Consider the following 21,460-nt stretch of genomic DNA (forward strand, 5'->3'; position numbering starts at 1 on the left):
ACAAAAGACATCAAATACAGATTATATATAAGTGAATATAACATGTTCACTCGGCAGAATTAAACCACAAAGTACATGTATGGTAACGCGCTATGACTATTCTTCAGAGGCACGTAAAATTTTGTTTTACATCACAGAAGTACATGTACTCTCTCATCAAAGGTTTACAGCAAATTCTTTGGGGCAATCCAATTCGGTACAAACTGGGAGAATCATAAGTAAGCTTGATGAAATATGAAAATGGTTTTCAGAATTCCAACCAAGGTAATTTGTCATCGAGACATGGGTGTGTCTACCACAGCACAGTGTTATGGAATTACCATCGTGTTTAAATTAATGTCCAGCTTCAGCTTCAGTTCATACATACTCGCTATATAACAGCATGCGTGATTGGTCGATAGGCGGGCATAAACTAGGTATACTAGGTGAATTCAAATTTGACATCAAATTGCATCGTTTTATATATCAAATTAAAGCCCTTGAGTAAACTAAGCCAAAACTGAAAACCTTTTTTTCATAGCACTTTCCGTAGCAAAGTTACATCTTGTCAAAGATTGACTTTCATCAAAAAGATTCAGCTAGCAAAATTCCCTAAAGCGGCATTTCGGGGTGTTTCTAGATCTTAGTCTCATGGCGATAGCAGCTTTTTTAATGGAACTGCTATCAAAATCCTCTAAAATTCCATGTGCGACTTGATTATCACCATAAAAAATCATATATTTGGGTCAAGTGAAGTATAGAAAACATATTTATGTAGGTTTCCTTCACCCACCTATTCTCGAAAAAATTCAAATTTCTATGTAAATATGCATTGTGTTGGGGCCCGGTCTCGGCGAATTCGCTGACTAGTAAATGTGTTAACTAAGGTTTGCCTAGGTTACCTACATAAACAACGTTTATGCCCGGCGTTCGGTCATAAACAAGCCGCGCAAGAAGAACTGATGGACGCTTCATGAGTAGGATATTACGCGTCTATGTTCGCGAGCTATTTACGCAAATCGCGAGTGATGTACGCGATGTTCGCGCAAGCGTCCAAGCACGATGGACTGAGCAAGAAAACGTTTTCTTACAATTAGCGATGGAGAAACTGTTAAAAAATGATAAGGAACTGGTAATTTTTAGTTTAAAATGATGGTATTTTTAGTTTTGGAGGAAATAACAGCAAGCAGAATGTTGCGTATGTATGAGCGGGTTCATTCATATATTTTCATGACTAAGCGTTGTTTATGCCCTCGGGCTAAAGCCCTCGGGCATAAACAATCGTTTAGTCATGAAAATATATGAATGAACCCCTAATTCATATATTGGCTTAGCTCGTTCACGTAGCGTTTTCGTTGTCCCACTGGCCTACTACAACGTAGATTGCCTGGCGATCGGAGTGTTATCGTCAGAGCACCTCGGACTAAGTAATATTGGCTGGACTCCCAAGCAAGGAGTATTAAAGCCAAGCTTGTGCGGGGGTTATTGCTGTTTATTGATATAGATGACAAAACCACAAGACATTTACCAATCAACTCACAAACTTCCTGTCACGTCATATCGGCAAAATCACTGAAAATCTCTCAGAAAATAGGTGGAAAATAGCCGGAAAGTAAAATAAGTCTAGCTGAAAAAATAAAACATTTGTTTTGAATTCCGTTGTTTTAAATGTCACGAGCTGTCTTTACCTCAAACAGCTGATTTCAATTAAGACCACACAAGTTGTTAGAAAAAAGCTAAACATGAAAAAGGCGTCGCTATTGGAAATTCATATTTTATACCCAGGAATAATAATAATTTAAATGTTCAATTTAAAGCATTTGATTCAATTTGATTTGTCTGTTCACCAAGTCTAACCTTGAATTATTATTTTACACAGAGTTGGGTGGCTCAAAACAAGCAGAAATTTGTAGACACGAATTTTACGTAAGCTTAAGCTTAACGAGTTTGTATTTTTTATTGTAGTTTTTGTATTTTAATGTTTTTCCTCTACCAGAGTTAAGCTGAATTTATACTCAATCGCCGAGCGATTGCGATAAAACGCTTTTGAAAAGCGATTTGCAATCGCCGAATTTTGCGATGCATCGCTCGTCGCTTTTGCATTTATACTTATCACGGCGATAGCGATTGCAGACGACAATTAAAATATTCTAAATGCCTCAAAATACATTTTTAAAATATCAGATGCTGTCAATAATTATTGCTTTGAATTAATTCATTATCAAAAGTTAATAATCTAGAGAGGTAAATTAATTAGCAAAATAATAGATCCAGTTGGTTGAAAATGATTGGTTGATACATTCACGTGTCAAGCGATATCGCTGGGAAGTTGAGATTTCTTCAACTTGCAAAAGCGACGTCGTTTTTGCCTCCGCGATTTGAATCGATTGATCGGCTTGACGCTCTGGAAATGTAAGTAAACATTGAGCATGCGTTAAAATCGCTTTACTGCAAAAGCGATCGAGTATAAATTCAGCTTTAATATACGAGGTATGTAAATAAATGCTTTATTCCAAGCAGGCTAAGTAAGAGACTAAAAAGTGGGTCCAGCCATGCCAGCGTTCGAAATAGGACCGGTCAGCCGGCCAATGCGGCCATTGGCCTGTAACTTTTTGGCCTGGCCGGTAACTTTTCTGACTGGCATCTAGTTGCCGGCCCTGCTGGTTGGCAACTTTTGAAACAAGCGGCTAGGGGACGCAGGGGTAACCTTGTCAATCAATGGTTATTCTATTGTCCGCCAAAGTTTAAAGCCAGTGCAGTGACATCACCGATACGTTTATCCATGATCAATCCAATCGATAGGCAATTATCCCACCAAAGGTAAATCGACTGCATGGTAGAGCACCACTGTGCGCAATTGACCAAGTTTAACTCGTGCGCATAAACTTGCATGGAATAAAAGTTAAATAAATATAAAATATTACCATTTGAAATGAAATAAAAAATTAATAATGATAAAAATGAATAGTTATTACAATGTTAAAATAATTCATTCATTCATTTTTTATTTCATATGTCACAAAACATATAGGCCTACTGCATATTAAAAATAATAATATTGGCTACAAGCATCATCATCATCATCATCATCATCATCATCATCATCATCATCATCATCATCATCATCATCATCATAATGATAATAATATAAAATAAATATTAAAATTGTAAACTTTCAAACTTTATGTTATTTATTTATAGCCTATAGTATAAAGATACCACATAATCTACATTTTAATGTAAAAGTTGAAAGACCATGATAGTTGAACATAGTTCAAAATTGAATAAAACAATATATAAAATAATAACAATAATAATACTGCTACACTAAATATATGAGAATAAATAAATACGTAGGCCTATATAGGCCTATTACTAAAAAGACTGAGGAATCTTACTATTTCTATAAATTTGAAAACGCATAAGATTTAATATCCTGCTTTTTTTAAAAACCAAATAAACGTTTTCAACGGAGATGTAGGCCTAGGTATTTTCGTCTCAGATTCTCAAGTTATATAACAAGTTTATGTTCATTCTGTCAGTGTACGGGACATTACCAGGCCTACAAGATGTTACGAAATGGTACCTGTATGTTGAATTAAAGCTAATTAATAGGCCTATGATAAAAACAATGTTTTTCTTTAATTAAAACAAAAATCCTGTATTATTATAGTATATAATATTATCATCATTTTATTATTATTATTTATTTCGGGTTTTTTTTTTTTAATCGTAATCATAAAGAATAAATTAAGTCATGACATCCTGCTGCTGAATCCAGCCTACGAGGTACCGGGGTACCTGGCTGAATCGTAAAGTTTTAAAGCATGCCGCCATAGCTCATCCACGATCTTGATCCTATTTTTTATCGATATACATCGATCACTTATCGGATTAAGTATTGGACACAATAGATGAAGTATTTGATTGACAAGGTTACCCCTGCGTCCCCTAGCCGCTTGTCTTTTGAAGGTCAAGCCCGGCTGGCCTATAACATTTGAGGCATATTTCGAACACTGATTGGCAGTGTTGCCAAAACGTTCAGCGTCAAAGCGCTGGCGCATTGACTCGCCAGGCAGCTGTAAAGGATTCTCAAGTAGCCCAATTTTTAAGCTTCCAAAAAGCGCCCATTACCGGATATTTGGGCCGATTTACCCGAATTTTGAACGCAAAACACCCAATTGGGTGGAAAAGCACTTGACTTTGAAACTTCCGGTACTTACTGGGAAGTTACTGACCGATCAATAAATGGTCACAAAACCCATTGTAATTTCAATTTGGACCTTCAAAGACTCAAAACCTTTATAAATCGGCTAATTTGAAAGGAAAATACATCAAATTAGTGCCATGCCTGAGACTGACAAAAGTAGCCCAATTTTAGACAAGTAGCGGCATGCTTTTTTGAGTAGCGGCATGTGATCGCCAAGTAGCCCAATTGTGCGTCTAAGGCGCGGCGTTGGCATCACTGCTGATTGGGTCTTTCTGTGCTCTTGCTTGTTATCTTCATTCCGTTTCTCTGTTTCTTTCTAGTTTTCTTTTTATACCATAAAGATGCTTAAATATAAATTTAAGCTTTTAAGTTTGGCTTTAGCATTTTGTTTGAGCATGGAATAAGCCTGGTCCCATCAGGACCCGCAATTGCGTGTGTCCTCTGGCGATGACTGGTTAAACAAATAAACAGGCGTCATTTCATTATTTTCAACATTCATTGTGAGTGACAACATGTCATGATTTCATGATTTTCATAATGATAAGTTTTGTTCATTTAATAACGTATCACACAGGGACAGACTTAGGTTTCAGTTTTCTAGCTGCAAGTGTAAATGAACACAAACCTGCCAACATGCAACAGCGCTGTACGTGTACGTGATCCTATGACGGATGCATTTCAATATACAATATGAACACTGGCCTTAGTTCAAGGCTATTGACAGTTGCACAGTGGATATGAGCCTGGAAAAGAAGTGGTTGCGAATCGTAAAATTTGACGCACATATGGGAGCCGCCATTGCCATTGAAGTGCTATAAATAGCGCCTCCGTTAGCACCTTGACTGCGTGATCAGCATCGTGTTCAATACGTGTTATTGCAGTCAAGTTAGCTCAATCGATAAGGCGTTCGACTATGGTGCGAGAGGTTGCGGGTTCGAACCCTGACAGTGCCTAGTTTGCTCTCGTGGAAAAATTGAGTCAGCTTGAAATTCCCCTGGACAAGGAACTCGCTGCTTATTGTCTCGTTGTAACCCGTACGAAACTCGGGGAGCTGATCCTGGTTGCGAAAGTTATTTGTGGAATGTCTAGGGTGTGTGCTCTTGAAGCTGCAAAGTCCCGGAGTTGTTAAATGGTTTATGGAATGATGTGGGGCCGTAGTGGTCAGCGACAACCTGTAAAGTGTGCGAGGCTTGTGGATCAACGTCTAGGCGTTGTACCTGTGCGTAGCGCACTATAAATCACTACGTTTTGGGTTTTTTGTGTGTGTTAAGGTGTCGATGACAGCGAGCTTGACAACGACTTCCTAATAGACCGAGTCTTACACATCAGGACATGTTTAATATGATTGTAACTTGGAGTAACTTGCTTCTGTATTTTCTTTCTATTTTTGGATGGACCTTGGTCAGCTTTATGTATTTGATAAAATGCAGCTGAATGTGAATTGCACATGTGCTAAAAACTGGTAAAAAAAACGAAAAACTCGCAAATATGCAACTTTCCAACATTTGAAAAAATTAGGGTATTTAGCAGACCCCAAACAGTCTATGGTGGATGCAGCTAATGACAATTTTAGTGCTTGAAAGCGTGAGCATCATGCATGACTCGCACTGTAGATCGCTGTGTGTTCCAAGTCTGCGCAATAGCAGGGCAATGGTGGCTTCCATAGCTTTGCTCGATCACTTATCGCTCCATCTTATTTATTCCCTGCTTGCATACTTACTGAAAATACCAAACATTGTATCCCTTTCTGGGATTTTTTTATTAATACTGCCAGGTACTTTTAGGATAATTCTGTAAAATCTGAGACAATAAAATACAATGTTCTTTGAGGTTTGAGTGGTGGGCTCCAACATTGAACTTGCCAGAAGTGCATTGAATGGATAGTGCATGACAACAATTGCCCAAGGGTCCAAGGGGAAGAGCCCCCCCCCCCCAAAAAAAAAAAAAAAAGATATTTTTAAATTTAGATCTTGGTTTTGATATTTGACGGCCCCTAATTTAAAATGTACGCATCAAAAATTGCTACTTGGAACACCACCTCCCCCCACCTCTCGCACCCCTTCACCTTTTGGTGTGTTAAAATCATTTTAGATTTACTGGAGAACAATTACTCCCTGTACTAGTCATTAAATAGCTTATTTTACTTGTGCTTTTGAACTATGTTGGCCTACAGAAAAAATGACGGACCTTGATGTGACCGAGTGCCTTCAGCTTCAACTGTCTGAAGTTGAGATGCTTCAGAGCATGTTCCCGAGTGAGAATGAATTCTGTGTTGATGATCCAAGTGTCATATCAGATGCCCAGAGTTATACCGATGGAGATACAACAGAATTGCCTCATCAGATATCCTTCACACTGAAGATACACGTGGATGATCCCAAGGTACAAAGTAATTAAATTGATATAGAGGCCCTGCATGACTATCGATTGGCTCCAAACAAAGGATTTGAGCCGGTGTCCTTCACCGTAGTTATGGCGGAGTGCAGTCCATTCAATCAAATGTCGTCATCAACCTATTTGATCGTAGTGCAGGGTTATGTGTGTGAGACAAACTGTCACGGTAGATTGCAATCATGCTTTTGTTGAATGCATTTGAGTAGTCCGCCATATTTATGGGATGATACATCACATGCAAGGCCTCTATTGTAGAATTCCAAGTATAACTCTAAAGAGACAAATGACAGACACCCTCCACAAAAACATTTGCAGTTTGTTTGAGCAACTATGTTACTGATAAAGGCAGCTGAACAAACTTGTATTGTAATTTGTAAGATCATTATTTGCAATGTTTTTGGCATTTGCCTGGTCTCTTTTACCAAAAAAAACAAATAAAAATTTAAGAATTTAGATGGAATTCTATGGAATTGTAACTGAATTTCAGACCCTGATTTTGCTATTTGGATTCCTACCTCCCCCCCCCCCTCCCCTTCCACTATCCGCTTTGACATTATATGCCTAGGTCAATATTATACCTGTATGCCATTGATTATGTCCCAAAATAAGTGTCTAAAATTGGAGATTTTTAGTTCTAGAGAACCTCAAAACCCAGCAGCTTTGACCCCTCGATCCCCACCAGGAGCCCTTAGGCGGGCCCCTGGACCCACCTCTTGAAGGCTTCATGCAGGGTCTTAGCTAGAAATTGAGGGTTGCCCATCATTTGAATAAAATTGCCTGGCCTAATTTGACCTTTAAAACATTTACCAGACATCTATAGCACATTGGGGGTTCAAAGAGTTCAAATATGTACTGATATGGCCTTGTTCTACAAAGCTGGTCTACTAAAAAGGTCAATTAGCTTCTCAAAAACATACAATTTATGATATAGCATCTGTCAAAGGCATTAATTTTGCCCGTCCCAGGAGCAAACTGGCCGTCTAAAATGACGGCCAGGCGGGTGGCTAGCTAAGACCCTGGCTTCATGCCTGTGGCGCTCACTGCATGTAATGATTTTTCAATTATTTAACATTTATTGCAACATCTCTGCAACAGGAAAGGGTTTAAATTAAAAGCAAAGGTCACATTTAAGCATGGATCAGAATCAAAGAAACTAAAAAACAATGCAAGCTTTCATAAAGTGGCCTAACTTGGTTTGTTTGGTGTTTTATTTTCAGTGCGATGTGGAGATCCTGTGCCAGTTTCCTTTACATTACCCAAGTGAACTACCTGAACTATTTGCCAGATCAGACATCCTCTCCAGACAACCTCAGAAGCAACTCAATGACGACTTGCTGGAACATGTCACAAGTCTTGAACGAGGCGAGATTTGTATTGGAGAAGCTATTCAGTGGATACAAGATAACATTGCCAAGTATGTGACTTATTCCCCTGATGCAGGAGCCAGCAGTGATGCCTTTGGTAGAACTAACTCCAAAAAATCTAAATCGGAAGAGAACACTTTCAGCAGATTGTGGATTCACAGTCACCACATATACAGCAAGTTTAAACGAAAAGATATTCTAGACCTGGGTAATGATTCTGGTTCCTTGACAGGATTCTGTTTACCGGGTAAACCCGGCATTATTTGTGTGGAAGGACCAAAGGATGAAACCGAGGACTTATGGGCCCGTATTCGCAGATGGAACTGGAAAAAGATATCTTGTAAACACAGGGAGGATATACCCCTTAAAGATGGCGATGAAGAAAGAACTTTTGATGAGCTAAGAAAATTTGAAGGTTTTGAGGAAAAGGAGTTTGATGTCAGAGGTGGTCCTGGGAGAGAGTATCATATGGACTTGGGTTTGTTTTACAAATTTCTTGAGCAAAAACAATGTGGTTTTGTCTTCAAACTTTTACTTGGCGTTGAAGGCAAATTTGCATCAGATCCGTAAGACAGTCAAGTTTCAATTTATTTATGCCTGAACTACATTATATACAGTACCAGTTTGTAAACCATGCTGCAGACATTTTGTCAAAATGTGGACTTTACAAGAAATTACGACAAATGCAACCTTTATTTTTTATACAGCTGAGGATTTGATTCATTTGAACCCACAAGGACAAGGACAAGGACATGTATAGTCTGATATGACGTTTTCATATAATGCATTTCTATTGATCCAAAAATTGTGTTTCCCGTTCTCTGCTGTGATTTTTGTTCTCTACTGTGCACTTAGCTAAACTTTCATTGAAAGAAACATTATAAAAATTTCATTGGAACAAAATCAAAAATTAAACTCACTATTGATGGTTTCGCCTATCATGGTCGGCAGGCATCATCAGAATGATGGTTGTAGAGATGTAGAGTTAGTTAAATTTTTGGTTTTGTTCCAGTGAAATCTTTTATAATGTTTATCAACAAACCTGATGAATTTATTTAATGATCCTATCAAAATGTTTCACCTATATTTGCACATGTAGATGATTGAAACCCAATATCTTAACCCACTGGGGATATGTCTATTATTTAGCCTTCATTTTAGTGTCATTCAGGTTAAGGTCACAGAGAATATTTTCCTTAACATTTTTTACAATTTAGCATCTATTCAAGTCATTTTATTTGCCCGTCTTGAGGCACACCACTGGGGCAAAGGACAGGTGACTAGCTAACGACAATTTCAAATGCAATTTTCTGCCCAAATGAATAGCTTTGTTGTTTTTAACGTCCGGTTGCATCAGCAAAATTTTGAAGCAAATACAAAACATAGGGCTATATTCTGGTCCTTGAACAGTCCCAAGTCCAAGTAGCTATACTCATATGTAATGACTTGTTTTTTGACTTGAAGATGCTACTTTCCAAAACCGGATTAAGTCACAAAGTCATGAAAATGGAGCTAGTGTCAGTTATCTGCACTCTCTGTAAGGTTCATTGAAATGATGTGGTACAACATTGAAACTACAAGGATAAAACCACCTCCATGCATTAAAAAGACATGGCCATAAAAACCTTTGCCATTCTAAATGCACTCAATGCGACTTAAACCCCTTTTAGAACTAGCATCTTAAATTTATCAGTTGAATTTGGAATGATCACTTCAACATCATTGTCATTGTATTATTTCAAAGTAATTATCAGTGTAGAATGTACATATACAGTCTCACAATGAATTTATGATTGCAAATTTACTTTGAATGCAATCTTTAACACAGGATAAATGTCAAAGATGCATGTACATGTAGACAAAAGATTATTGCATATAGTTAACTACATGGTTGCCTAGATTTATCCATGGAAGAAAGAGATAAGAAGGAACCACAACGAACGCATTCACTTTGTCCACTCCCTTTACCGACATTTAGTTGACATTGTTATTCATGAGGATTTACTTTGATCAATACCCGCGTTAAATAGGTGATTGGTATTGTATTCCATGTATTTGCATGTCTTCTGGAGCGTGTGTGAAGGATGATTTGAACTAATGACCTTCCGTGCAAGCACCCTATAGGATTTTCTCTGGTGACGTGATCATCGGTCATTGATGGCCTACATCTTTTTCTTCCATTTTGCCCAATTTTTCCGAACTTTGATGACTTTTTTCTCAGAGTTGGCAGTCTTTGGCACTGAAACGAGTTAGCTAGTTACGATTATACACATATAAACTATTAAATTAAACAGGTTTTATGTACCGGACTCAACCGAACATTGTGCATTATTTAAGAACATTTTACATCTATTTTTCATCGAAAAAGTCACCAAAATCTTACCTTATTTGCTAAAGATGAAACTCAGCAAAAAACGGCCGATTTTGATTACCTTTTCGATGTTTTATAGGACATTTTCTACACAACACGATCAAGAAAACAGTTTGACTGTAGATCCCAAAACAAAGCTACTATACATGTTCAGAGCATCAGTGAAATTCCATAATCTTACTTCTGGGTAGCGTTTGTTTGTTCGTGGATGGGTTTGTTATACATTTTTTCCAGTAATGATTTTGCCAAGCATCGATCGCGGTAAATGGATTATACATGAAAGTAAGTACCATTGATATCTTTTCTTTTCTTTTGTCTATTGAAAAGCGGATTACAACTTGGCCGATCGAAGTCGTTGTGGTTCCTTCTCATCTCTTTCTTCCATGATTTATCAGAAGAAATTTCATATTAGGCCTTTTATGAATACCTCTACCTTGGTTGAATTTTTGAAAGAAAGAGTTTAAAAAAAATCAATGTATTTGTTTATCACTATTAGTGAAAGAAAGAGTTTACAGAAAATCAATGTTGTTTATTACAATTAGTTTTTTTTAATATATTAAGTGGAATTTGGTATTTATATGATATAAAAAATAAGAGAAGCTAGAAATAAATTTTATTTTCATTCCATCTTTAATATGAAAATACAATATCTTTGAACTAAGAATATTTAGTACTGAACTTGGAGACATTCTTTCTGTATGTTTATAAAAACAATTGGTACACAAAGTGCTTTGTATCTTTGGGAGAAAATTCTTATAAAACAAGTGTGGTCAAAACCAAAAAATATACCGACTTGAAATTTGCACAAGGTGTTTAACACTATGTAAATCCTCCATATTTCATTTAACTTGTTGCTCATGGAGGGCATCTACCTCCAAAATTTATTGACAACAGGTCAAAATCAAATAAAAATTTGTATCTTTAATTAAGCTTGCGTGTTGCGCATGCAGCGATTAGGCCTAAACAAAATTGTTTGATTGGCGTAACATAAAAAAAAAATTGGGGTAGGTAGGTCTGGATTTTTTTTTTACATTTAAAGCTGTAAATTGTGTTTGATAAAGGCCTTGGAACTTTTCTCCTTTTTTCAATTTTTTATTTTATTTATTTTTTACAAAGAAACAAAACAAAAAACCTCTTGGGGTCGTGCTTACTTTTAGGGTCGGTCAAGTTATGCCAATCAAACAATTTTTTAGGCCTTAGTGTGCACCATGCACTTTCATGGCGAAATAATTTGGAGGTACCTTAATTTTGTACTGGAATAATGACAAACAATTTGACGCAAACATGGCAGAGTTGGTGCTCTTTAGTTCTACCTCCTTGGGACAAACGCATTATGTTTGTACCTGTCTGACCAGGTGCGCATCTGGGTTTTTGAAATGGGGATGCTCATTGATCGAGAATGAGCCAGTGAGCATCTGTAGATAATCTGCAGGGACTATTTCTGACCTTGAAACCTGAATAAGCCAGGCTGTGAAGAGCCCTGGGGCTTTCTTGGTCAATTTTTGTCAAGGAGTGGTCCTTTAACTATTTATTTCAAATCATCTCTTACCTTCAAATTCATCTGATGTTCCGTCTCCATCTGTTGGGAAAAAGGTGATGAAACTTTATTGATATAGCTACTTGAAGAATCGGCATAAACAATATTTCAAACAGTGTTTTCTTTTACAGTAGGTTTAAATTGATTATGTGGCTTTGTTTTCATCATATCTTAGAAAACGTTCAAACTGGCATAATTAATTAAAAATAACTGCCAATACAAAAAGTTAATTGACTTACAAATTAATTAATCCCTAATTCAAAAAGCAAAATTTGATATTATCTCCACAGATTTAGAATATCAAGATCAGTATTTTAATAACATTTTATCATCTTTTTCCTTTTACTAAAAAAGGCAATTTAACTGCAGTAAATAGAAACAAGATTTGCTATCTACTGAAGATAGCAACATGATTTGATGATAATCTTCAGTAGATGGCAAAAGAGTGTTAATATGTGATCATCTTTTTCTCTTTACTAAAAAAGGCAATTTTACTGCAGTAAATGGAAACAGGATTTGCTATCTACTGAAGATAGCAACATGATTTGGTGATAATCTTCAGTTGACGGCAAAAAGAGTGTTAATATGTGATCATCTTTTTCTCTTTACTAAAAAAGGCAATTTTACTGCAGTAAATGGAAACAGGATTTGCTATCTACTGAAGATAGCAACATGATTTGATGATAATCTTCAGTAGACGGCAAAAAGAGTGTTAATATGTGATCATCTTTTTCTCTTTACTAAAAAGGCAATTTTACTGCAGTAAATGGAAAAGGATTTGCTATCTACTGAAGATAGCAACATGATTTGATGATAATCTTCAGTAGATGGCAAAAAGAGTGTTAATATGTGATCATCTTTTTCTCTTTACTAAAAAAGGCAATTTTACTGCAGTAAATGGAAACAGGATTTGCTATCTACTGAAGATAGCAACATGATTTGGTGATAATCTTCAGTTGACGGCAAAAGAGTGTTAATATGTGATCATCTTTTCTCTTTACTAAAAAGGCAATTTTACTGCAGTAAATGGAAACAGGATTTGCTATCTACTGAAGATAGCAACATGATTTGATGATAATCTTCAGTAGACGGCAAAAAGAGTGTTAATATGTGATCATCTTTTTCTCTTTACTAAAAAAGGCAATTTTACTGCAGTAAATGGAAAAGGATTTGCTATCTACTGAAGATAGCAACATGATTTGATGATAATCTTCAGTAGACAGCAAAAAGAGTTATTTTTTTTAATGCCATCTATCTATTCCCGATTCATGTTTTTGTTTGTTTGGGTTTTTTTTTTATTAAAAAATTTTGTGTTCCGTTTTGCCAAATAAAAAGTAGCCAATTCCCAAATTATTTGGTCAATTTTTGGAAATAAGGGCCAAAAACATGCATTTTAGGGTGTTTTTCATATGCTGTGATAATCAAGCTCCAAACTAGTTTCAGATTATGCATTTTATCTTTTAATGATCAAAATTAACTTAAAATATTAAAATTATGAACAATCTCATTTTACACTCAAAATCTTGATTTCTTAAGACTTTTGGAGAGTTTCCGACTTTTGTGAATGCAATAACAGTAAGAAAAATAATGTGCAAAATTGCATGTTTTTGTCCCATTTTTTCTCAAGTGGAGCAAAATGTTAAAATCTAACAAAATTCATTTGATTAAACTGGAAATTTTTTAATCCAAAAAGTTAGGGCTGTATTTTTCTGGAATTGGGAGTAATATCTGCAATAGACAGCAGAACTTTTCTATTAAAGACCCATTCAGTGATCCCAGCATTAGTGTAAAAAATTTTTAAACATTTAAAGAAAAAGTGAATGACAAGTCATTCAAATTGTCATTGGGTATTTTTGAAAAACGAAGAAAGTAGCAGTATTTGACAAAGTTTAAGCCCCATTCAGGTTATGTTTATACACCCATGGCAGTAGCAGCAAATTTGCCATAACCTGAATTTTTATTATTTTTACGATCTGATGAGCAAATCACTGAATGGGCCTTTAAATAAAACAAGGGATCGTAACCAATTGCTTGAACTTGCTTCTAAAATAAAATCCCCCCTCTTCCAATGACAGCTTGGGTTGTTATCCTAAAAGATTCACCCCCCCCCCCCCAAAAAATATTGGATATGGGCCCGGCGGCGGAGAGCAGTAAGTACAATGTATAATGTTATCCAGACCAGTGGCAGCACCAGGATTTTGCGGGTGGGGCAAAGGAGGAAGGGTGTAAATGTTCGCATTTTTCCCCATAATGTTTTTTGTTTGTTTGTTGGGGTGCCCCATGCTATTATTGGTTGATATCAAAAGTAGTTTATTTCTAATACAATCTACAGTGTAGATTCAATAAATCATATGTACCTTTATCAGTAGTAGACCGCCTGTGTCGTTCTGATGCTTGATCAATCTTATTTAGCTTGTAAATCCCCTCGGTATGCTCAAGAGTTTCCTCAAAAATCTTCTCTGCCGATTTTTTAAACCCTTCAAGGAGCTGTTGAATCTGCTGATCTGTTAAAATATTTGGTTAAACAAGGATTTTAAAAAATGCCAAAGTCGCCGTGGCAGAAAAAAAAACAATTTAAAATAGTTTAAAAAAGATAATTTAAAATAGTTTAAAAAAGATAATAGATACTTTTAAAAAAAAAAGGGGTTTTTTTGTTGATACAATCCGATTTTTTACCAATTTAATACAAAAAGCCAAAATACCATTACTTGCTCAGTACAAACAATTAAGGCCTTAAAAAGTATGGGGTAAAAGTACGAGATATATACTGAATATCTCGAAGCACTGTACAATATTTAACATTGAACTAGCACGTGAGAGAGTGCTCGAAATATGCAGGGAAAATATGACGGTAGTCGGTAGAAACATCAATTAGGCCTACATTTACATAATTACTAAAAACGAGCGTTGGGTTCAAATTCCCAATTCATTGTTACTATAGAAAAGCAAGATTTTTTACCTAATTCTTGTGTCACATCACCATGGTTACCCAATCCCAAACTTTGAGAGAATTGAGCCGCCCAATCAAAAAGACCTGGCAATTCCAATAAAGCTGTTGCAGTAGGACTACCACATATGAACATAAACACGACGAAGTGTTGAAACTGAAATTTAAAATGGCAAATAATAGCGGATTAATTTTAACTAAAACAATTTTAACCGCATTTGTTTGTTTTATATTTGTTTGAAACTCAATAAAAGTTACTTTCATGCTGCAGGGGAAAGAAGAACTTGGGATAAATACACACGCTGCGCGCTGCGGCAAGATGAAAAAAGCCGAACCGCCTTCTCTACAATTCGCCGTAGAAGTGATGATGTAACAGGATTTCCATAGCACGGGAAAATAATATATCGCCCTGCACTACAAGCCGGTTGCACTCATCACCTGTGTATGTCTGCAATCATAGATTGAATACAATACCGCTCTTTTTTAAAGATACTCATCTTACAGGTGCGAGTGATCAGCATGTTATGGATATTCAATAGAATTACGATCCAAATCTTTATCCCTGTTTTTTGGGGAGAAGGAAATATAAACTAGAGACCTTTGACCTTAATGTTTCCCGGGTCACGAGGTTTGTTGTCACCGCAATTAAGCCCCCATACCCCTTACAGACAATGAAATTACGGTATAAGATTTGACCCCAGATAACCTTTGACCCGACTCCTGCAAAGTGTTCCAACATATTCCCCCTGGTCATTAAGTTTGTTGTCACCGAGTTTGAGCCTCGTACCCCTTACAGATGTCCAAAAAATGCATTTCTAAAATTTGACCTCTGCATGACCTTTGACCTGACACTAGACCCTCCCTCGGGTCCGTGGAGAACGACTGGTAATATAGATTACATAGCATTAAAAACCAACCCAATACACGTGGGGAGCGGTCACTGAAATTTAGCGTTCAATATAGGAGGTGTGATTAGTGTAGTGGCATCAATTTGTGTAGAAAGAGGAATTGGTTTTGGGCGCTGTGTATTTAGAATCGGGGGGGTGAAGGACTATGACATATTTTGATAGGTTATTATGCATTACAACAAGTAAATGGACATCCTTCAATGCAAAACACATTGTCAATAACAGTCGATTTATGTGTCACTCATGTACTCCAAAGTCATAGTAACACGCCCAATAGTTCCTGTCGACCCTAAAGCACATTCGAGCCAAATATCAAGGCATTCGACATATTTTTACCATAGGTACCTGTCCAATATTCATAGGCATCTTTCGATCTCAAACATTCCATCAAATAACATGCTAATGACCCACCGTGCAGGGCGTGATAGTTACGTTATGAATGGCATGACGTCATTATATACACAATGGGATCTGGGTGAACGCATTTTCAATTGGGGTTTCTTTTATATCGCTTTTCGTGCAATTTTTAAGTCGATTTATGTGTCACTCATGTACTCCAAAGTCATAGTAACACGCCCAATAGTTCCTGTCGACCCTAAAGCACATTCGAGCCAAATATCAAGGCATTCGACATATTTTTACCATAGGTACCTGTCCAATATTCATAGGCATCTTTCGATCTCAAACATTCCATCAAATAACATGCTAATGACCCACCGTGCAGGGCGTGATAGTTACGTTATGAATGGCATGACGTCATTATATACACAATGGGATCTGGGTGAACGCATTTTCAATTGGGGTTTCTTTTATATCGCTTTTCGTGCAATTTTTAATGGTACTATAATATTCACTGATAGTTTAAAGCAATTTGTTCCTGGTTTTTATTCTCTTTTTCCGTGCATCGTGACTTACTTTAGGACTAATGAATTATTATCAGTATTCCAAAATTAGGTTTTAAAATTTGGGAAATATTACGTTGAAATAAAATCTGTGAATATAAACTAAATAAAATATTCATTTACTGTAATACACGATACAATGTTAATGGCCGGACTTGATGTTTTATACCGGGGTTTTATAGGCCTAGTTTTTGTATTTTGGAAATGCTGTTTATTGGTCTTCTTTTCCGTAGGCCTTTACAATTTACGAACAGATATTAAAGAAGAAAAATATTCCATTTATTTGCGTTTTTGCAATAACATGCGGGCCTGGACGAGGGCATCACAAATTACGTCACCCCTCCCCAAATAATGATTGTAGTTTCTCCTCATTTGCTTGTGCGTTGCCACAGCAGTCTGATAGATGTGCATGCGCTGTGCGATCCTCTCTATCTCATTTACATACGAAATTGATTACTCGCATGGGGTCACATCAGGTCAATGCGTGATAGCTCAACCAACAACTGTTGTTTATTCATTACTAGTGACACAGCAGTGCACTATGATTGGCTATATGTAAATTAAGCATTGGGGTATCAGCTAAATTATAGTTTGTCCTCTTGCCCATGTTAACTTGTTGTAATGGTAGGCCTATCGTTCCATTATCCAGGCCGGACCGAACCGAGACTGTGGGACAGTCTAACCTGACACCTGCAAAATGTTCCCCTGGTCATGAGATTTGTTGTCACTTAGTTTGAGCCCAATGACCCCTTACAGATGTCCAGAAAAGGAAATTATAAGATTTGACCACAGATAACCTTTGACCTGACCCCTGCAAAGTGTTCCAAAATATTCCCCTGGTCATTAAGTTTGTTGTCACAGAGTTTGAGTCCCGTACCCATTACAGATGTACGGAAAATGCATTTCTTACATTTGACCTCTGCATGACCTTTGACCTGGCCCCTGCAAAATGTTCCCCTGGTCATGAGATTTGTTGTCACTGAGTTTGAGCCCCATACCCCTTACAGATGTCCAGAAAAGGAAATTATAAGATTTGACCCCAGATAACCGTTGACCTGACCCCTGCAAAGTGTTCCAAAATATTCCCCTGGTCATTAAGTTTGTTGTCACAGAGTTTGAGTCCCGTACCCATTACAGATGTACAGAAAATTTCTTAAATTTGACCTCTGCATGACCTTTGACCTGACCCCTGTAAAATGTTCCCCTGGTCATGAGATTTGTTGTCACTGAGTTTGAGCCTCATACCCCTTACGGATGTTGAGATAATGCAATTGTAAGATTTTACCCCCTTAATGACCTTTGACTCCAATTCTTTGTACAACTTTTAGACACTGGCTAAAGGCGATGCAGGTATGCAAGTGACGACATTGTGTTATGTAATTTGTGGAAGAAGCATTTTTAGTGAAAATCACATTTTGGCCATAATGACCTTTGGATGACCTTTGGATGACCTTTGACCCCGAGTTGGTCATGTAACATTTGTGCCCCCACCCGATGTCCTTGTGACCAAATATGGTCACATTGGCTTAAAGCATATGGCTACAATGGCTCGTTAAAAGTTTGACAGAAGAAAGAACTGACCAAAAACAGAACACTCGCAAATTTGAAATTTGTCAAATTTGCGATTGTAAAAAGACATTTTACAACACTAGAAACACTATACACCTGTGCAAAATTTGATGATTTTCCTTAAAATTGCATGGCTCTATCCCGGGGGCTCTATTTGCACCCGTACAACAGAGCCATAAAGCAGCAGAACAAAGCTGTCAGCCTCCCCCGCCTCGCGCGGAGAATTGCACGTTTGGTCATGTGTCGCAACGGAAACATTGATACAAAAAGCTCCAACTAAAATGGATATTAGTGAAGTTGCAAGGAAAGATGACGAATCTTAGTGAACATGATATGCTTCAATTAATGGGTTTTTATCGGGTTCACCGTCGGACAAGTTTTCATCAGGAGTAGCTCCGACTTATTCAGGACAAAGTACCTAAGAATGAGACATGTAGATGAGATGGCTCTGAAAAGAGCCGTTCACTGAAGACTGCCCCTTCTCAATAGAGAACAAGCAGATCTCGCCTATCTGCTAGCAGAACCCGATAAAAACCCACTAATTGTTATGAATTTCCGTCGTAAAAGCCTATCCCACAATATGATATGCTTCTATGCATGGCGATATCAACTCGTTTGTACTACTGCTGTCGACCGGTATACCTTATTCGAGCTCTTAATTGTTGATGATGATGTCGTTCGTGTAAATAGTAATCAAACAGTTTAATGAAAACTCACCTTCATTTTGCCCAAATAAAGAACAGAACGGAAAAGAAAAGAAAGGAACCACGATCCAGCTGATCCTCACAACTTGAGACGCATCATGAAACTAAATAAATTTGACACGCCTTAGAAAATGGATGTCGGTACGTTCAGAAATCAGCGTGCTCCACCTGCTAATCCCATTAACTTCTTTGGACTATTGGATGTATTGTAAGAGGTAATAAGCGTTTTTTTCTTGATCAAATCAATCTAATTCTGCTGTAGTGCAATGTAAGATGGATTAACAATTTCAAATCAGCACATGCCCCTCCGGTTAATGTCCTACCCGGATCCAGGACATGAGTTGGAACGGTAGTTGAATAAATTACAGCCTTTTGAAGCGATATGCTGGGTACAATTGGAAGAGATCCCTCGAAGTGGTATATTGTTTTTAAATTTCCCGGGTCTTATGGTCATTGACCTTTAGAAGCACTACCCTCCTGTAGTCTCTTTCCCAGCCAGTTTCTGTCGTGTATGTTTGCGATTGAGCCACGTGTAGTTTGGAAGACGGGTTGGAAGACTAAATTCTTTCTTACAGTTGAGTAAGTTCATGGATATTCCAGACTTTTTACATTTTTTCTCAATTTTACATACTGCAGTTACTGTCCGTTTTCCTATACACAATACACAGTGCTCTCACCATTGACGCGTGACCCCTACAAATGATGTATGTTGGGAGAATGGACACTTGCCTAGTTAACATCACTGTGTGAAAAATAACCAGCCAATATTTTATTTATTCTCCAAAACTTCTAGCAAATATATTTCTCTAACATGACCTAAAATTACAGCTAGGTTAGATGTTCAGAAATGGTCGTACTTTTGTAAAATATGAGTGAGGGCAAGGCATAGCTAGCCAACCCCGTGTTATTTGAATGGAGATTTGACCGAAAATATTGGTATCGGACCGCTCACTTCTGAAGGATGCCACAAAAAACCGGTAAAAGCTACATTTAAATTATTCTAAATAGGTTCTAGAAAATAAAGTTTTGTAACATGTCCTAAATTTTTAGCTAATTTAGGTGTTTGGAGAGGGTCGTACTTTTGTGTTTTAGGAAGGACATGTAAACGACAGATAACACCAAAAATATGAAGAAATTATTTCTAAACCGTGTTAAGTCAAAAATCATTATGTTGCTCATTTTCAAGAATGCTGGTTTACAAAAGCACGACATTGTCTGATTTCGTGAACAAAGCCACACATAACATTGTTTCCTTTCGTTTCCTTTGTAATCGGTTACCCAACTGAAGCTATGAATACCAGCTTTATTGCGATATCGCACATGAAAACAGTCACTTGTGCACAACCAGAGAAGATCCGATTTAATCAGTTGAGCTGTTTCAATGAGTGTTATCTTGGTTTAATAGCTTTTAATGGGGTTAAGTCCTGCAAAGGTCGAGATGAATTCTACTGTAGACATGACTGCATCATGAGTCGCTACATCAGATACCACCTTTTTTTAAAAAATCTCAACATTAGGTCTAATGAATATGTTCCTGAACGCGCGCCCAGCTTAGAACGTTTGTTTGGAAAGTCTTCGCAGGTATATTTTTGATGTTTTATTTTTTTTGCTATCTAGTGAAGAATAGTGAAAATTGTATTTAGGGCGAGTCTTTATAATTCATGCATGTTTTTCTTTCTCTACTGAAGATAGCATTTAGGGCGGGTCTTTATAATCCATACATATTTTTTTCGCTATCTACTGAAGATAGCATTAAGGGCGGGTCTTTATAATTCATAAATGTTTTTTCGCTATCTACTGAAGATAACATTTAGAGTGGGTCTTTATAACTCATACATGGTTTTTTTCGCTATCTACTGAAGATAGCATTTAGGGCTGGTCTTTATAATAATTCATACATGGGTTTTCGCTATCTACTGAAGATAGCATTTAGGGCGAGTCTTTATAATTAATTTTATTATAGAATTTATAGCATTTTACCTGCCATTCATCTCTCTTTTGATGACAACATTTGATTGAATGGACTACACAAATCCTTTATTTGGAGCCAATCGATAAAGTATGCAGGGCCTCTATTTAGAAATCGGGAGGTCAGAGCATTGTAAAAGGTTTATCCAATAGATTTCTCTATCTGCTGTTTTTGATTTGGTTTATGTTGAATTCGGGAGTTTTTGCTATCAACTGCCGATAGCTCAAATTTAAATGCGTAGTTGGCTGTCGTCTTTGTCTGCTGAATGAGATAAGGAGGCACACCAGCATAAGATTTCGCAATCAAAAAGTGCAACCCGTAAATAGTCCCCGTAAAACGTAGAAATTGAACTTATTTGTTTCATTTTTTCAGCCAATGTAGGCCTATGTCTCAGATACGTTTTCGTTTCTTTGATGCTATATTAAACCTGGGATGGTTTTATGAAATTTTGTGCAGGAAATTAATGATTTGCAATCTGTTCTGGCGGACTAATCGCGCAAATCATGCTTCGATGTAAAATCCCAAATTGAGTTTTTAACAGCTTAGAAATCACGGGATGGGGTACAATTAACAAATGTCAAATTGAAGATAGCTCAAATAAAAATG

The 21,460-nt window shown here is 37.0% G+C and overlaps 2 protein-coding genes across 2 annotated transcripts in view; one reads left to right on the plus strand and one right to left on the minus strand.

Moving 5' to 3' along the window:
* The window catches only part of LOC140160146 (uncharacterized), a 76,109-nt gene extending 57,114 nt beyond the window's left edge, over nt 1-18,995 (minus strand). Inside the window, 4 exon segments of the mRNA XM_072183423.1 lie at nt 11,868-11,897; nt 14,213-14,359; nt 14,815-14,959; nt 18,899-18,995. Of these exon segments, the coding sequence (XP_072039524.1) occupies nt 11,868-11,897; nt 14,213-14,359; nt 14,815-14,959; nt 18,899-18,904 (328 nt within the window). The 5' untranslated portion in view covers nt 18,905-18,995.
* Nucleotides 1,836-9,847, plus strand: LOC140161149 (RWD domain-containing protein 2A-like). Its single transcript, XM_072184580.1, has 3 exons — nt 1,836-1,905; nt 6,363-6,571; nt 7,801-9,847. The coding sequence occupies exons 2-3, from the start codon at nt 6,368-6,370 to the stop codon at nt 8,515-8,517; spliced, it is 921 nt and encodes a 306-aa protein (XP_072040681.1). The 5' UTR covers nt 1,836-1,905; nt 6,363-6,367; the 3' UTR covers nt 8,518-9,847.
* Nucleotides 18,996-21,460: the final 2,465 nt, after the last annotated feature.

Source organism: Amphiura filiformis, chromosome 9, assembly GCF_039555335.1.
Source record: "Amphiura filiformis chromosome 9, Afil_fr2py, whole genome shotgun sequence".
NCBI classification, from domain to species: domain Eukaryota; kingdom Metazoa; phylum Echinodermata; class Ophiuroidea; order Amphilepidida; family Amphiuridae; genus Amphiura; species Amphiura filiformis.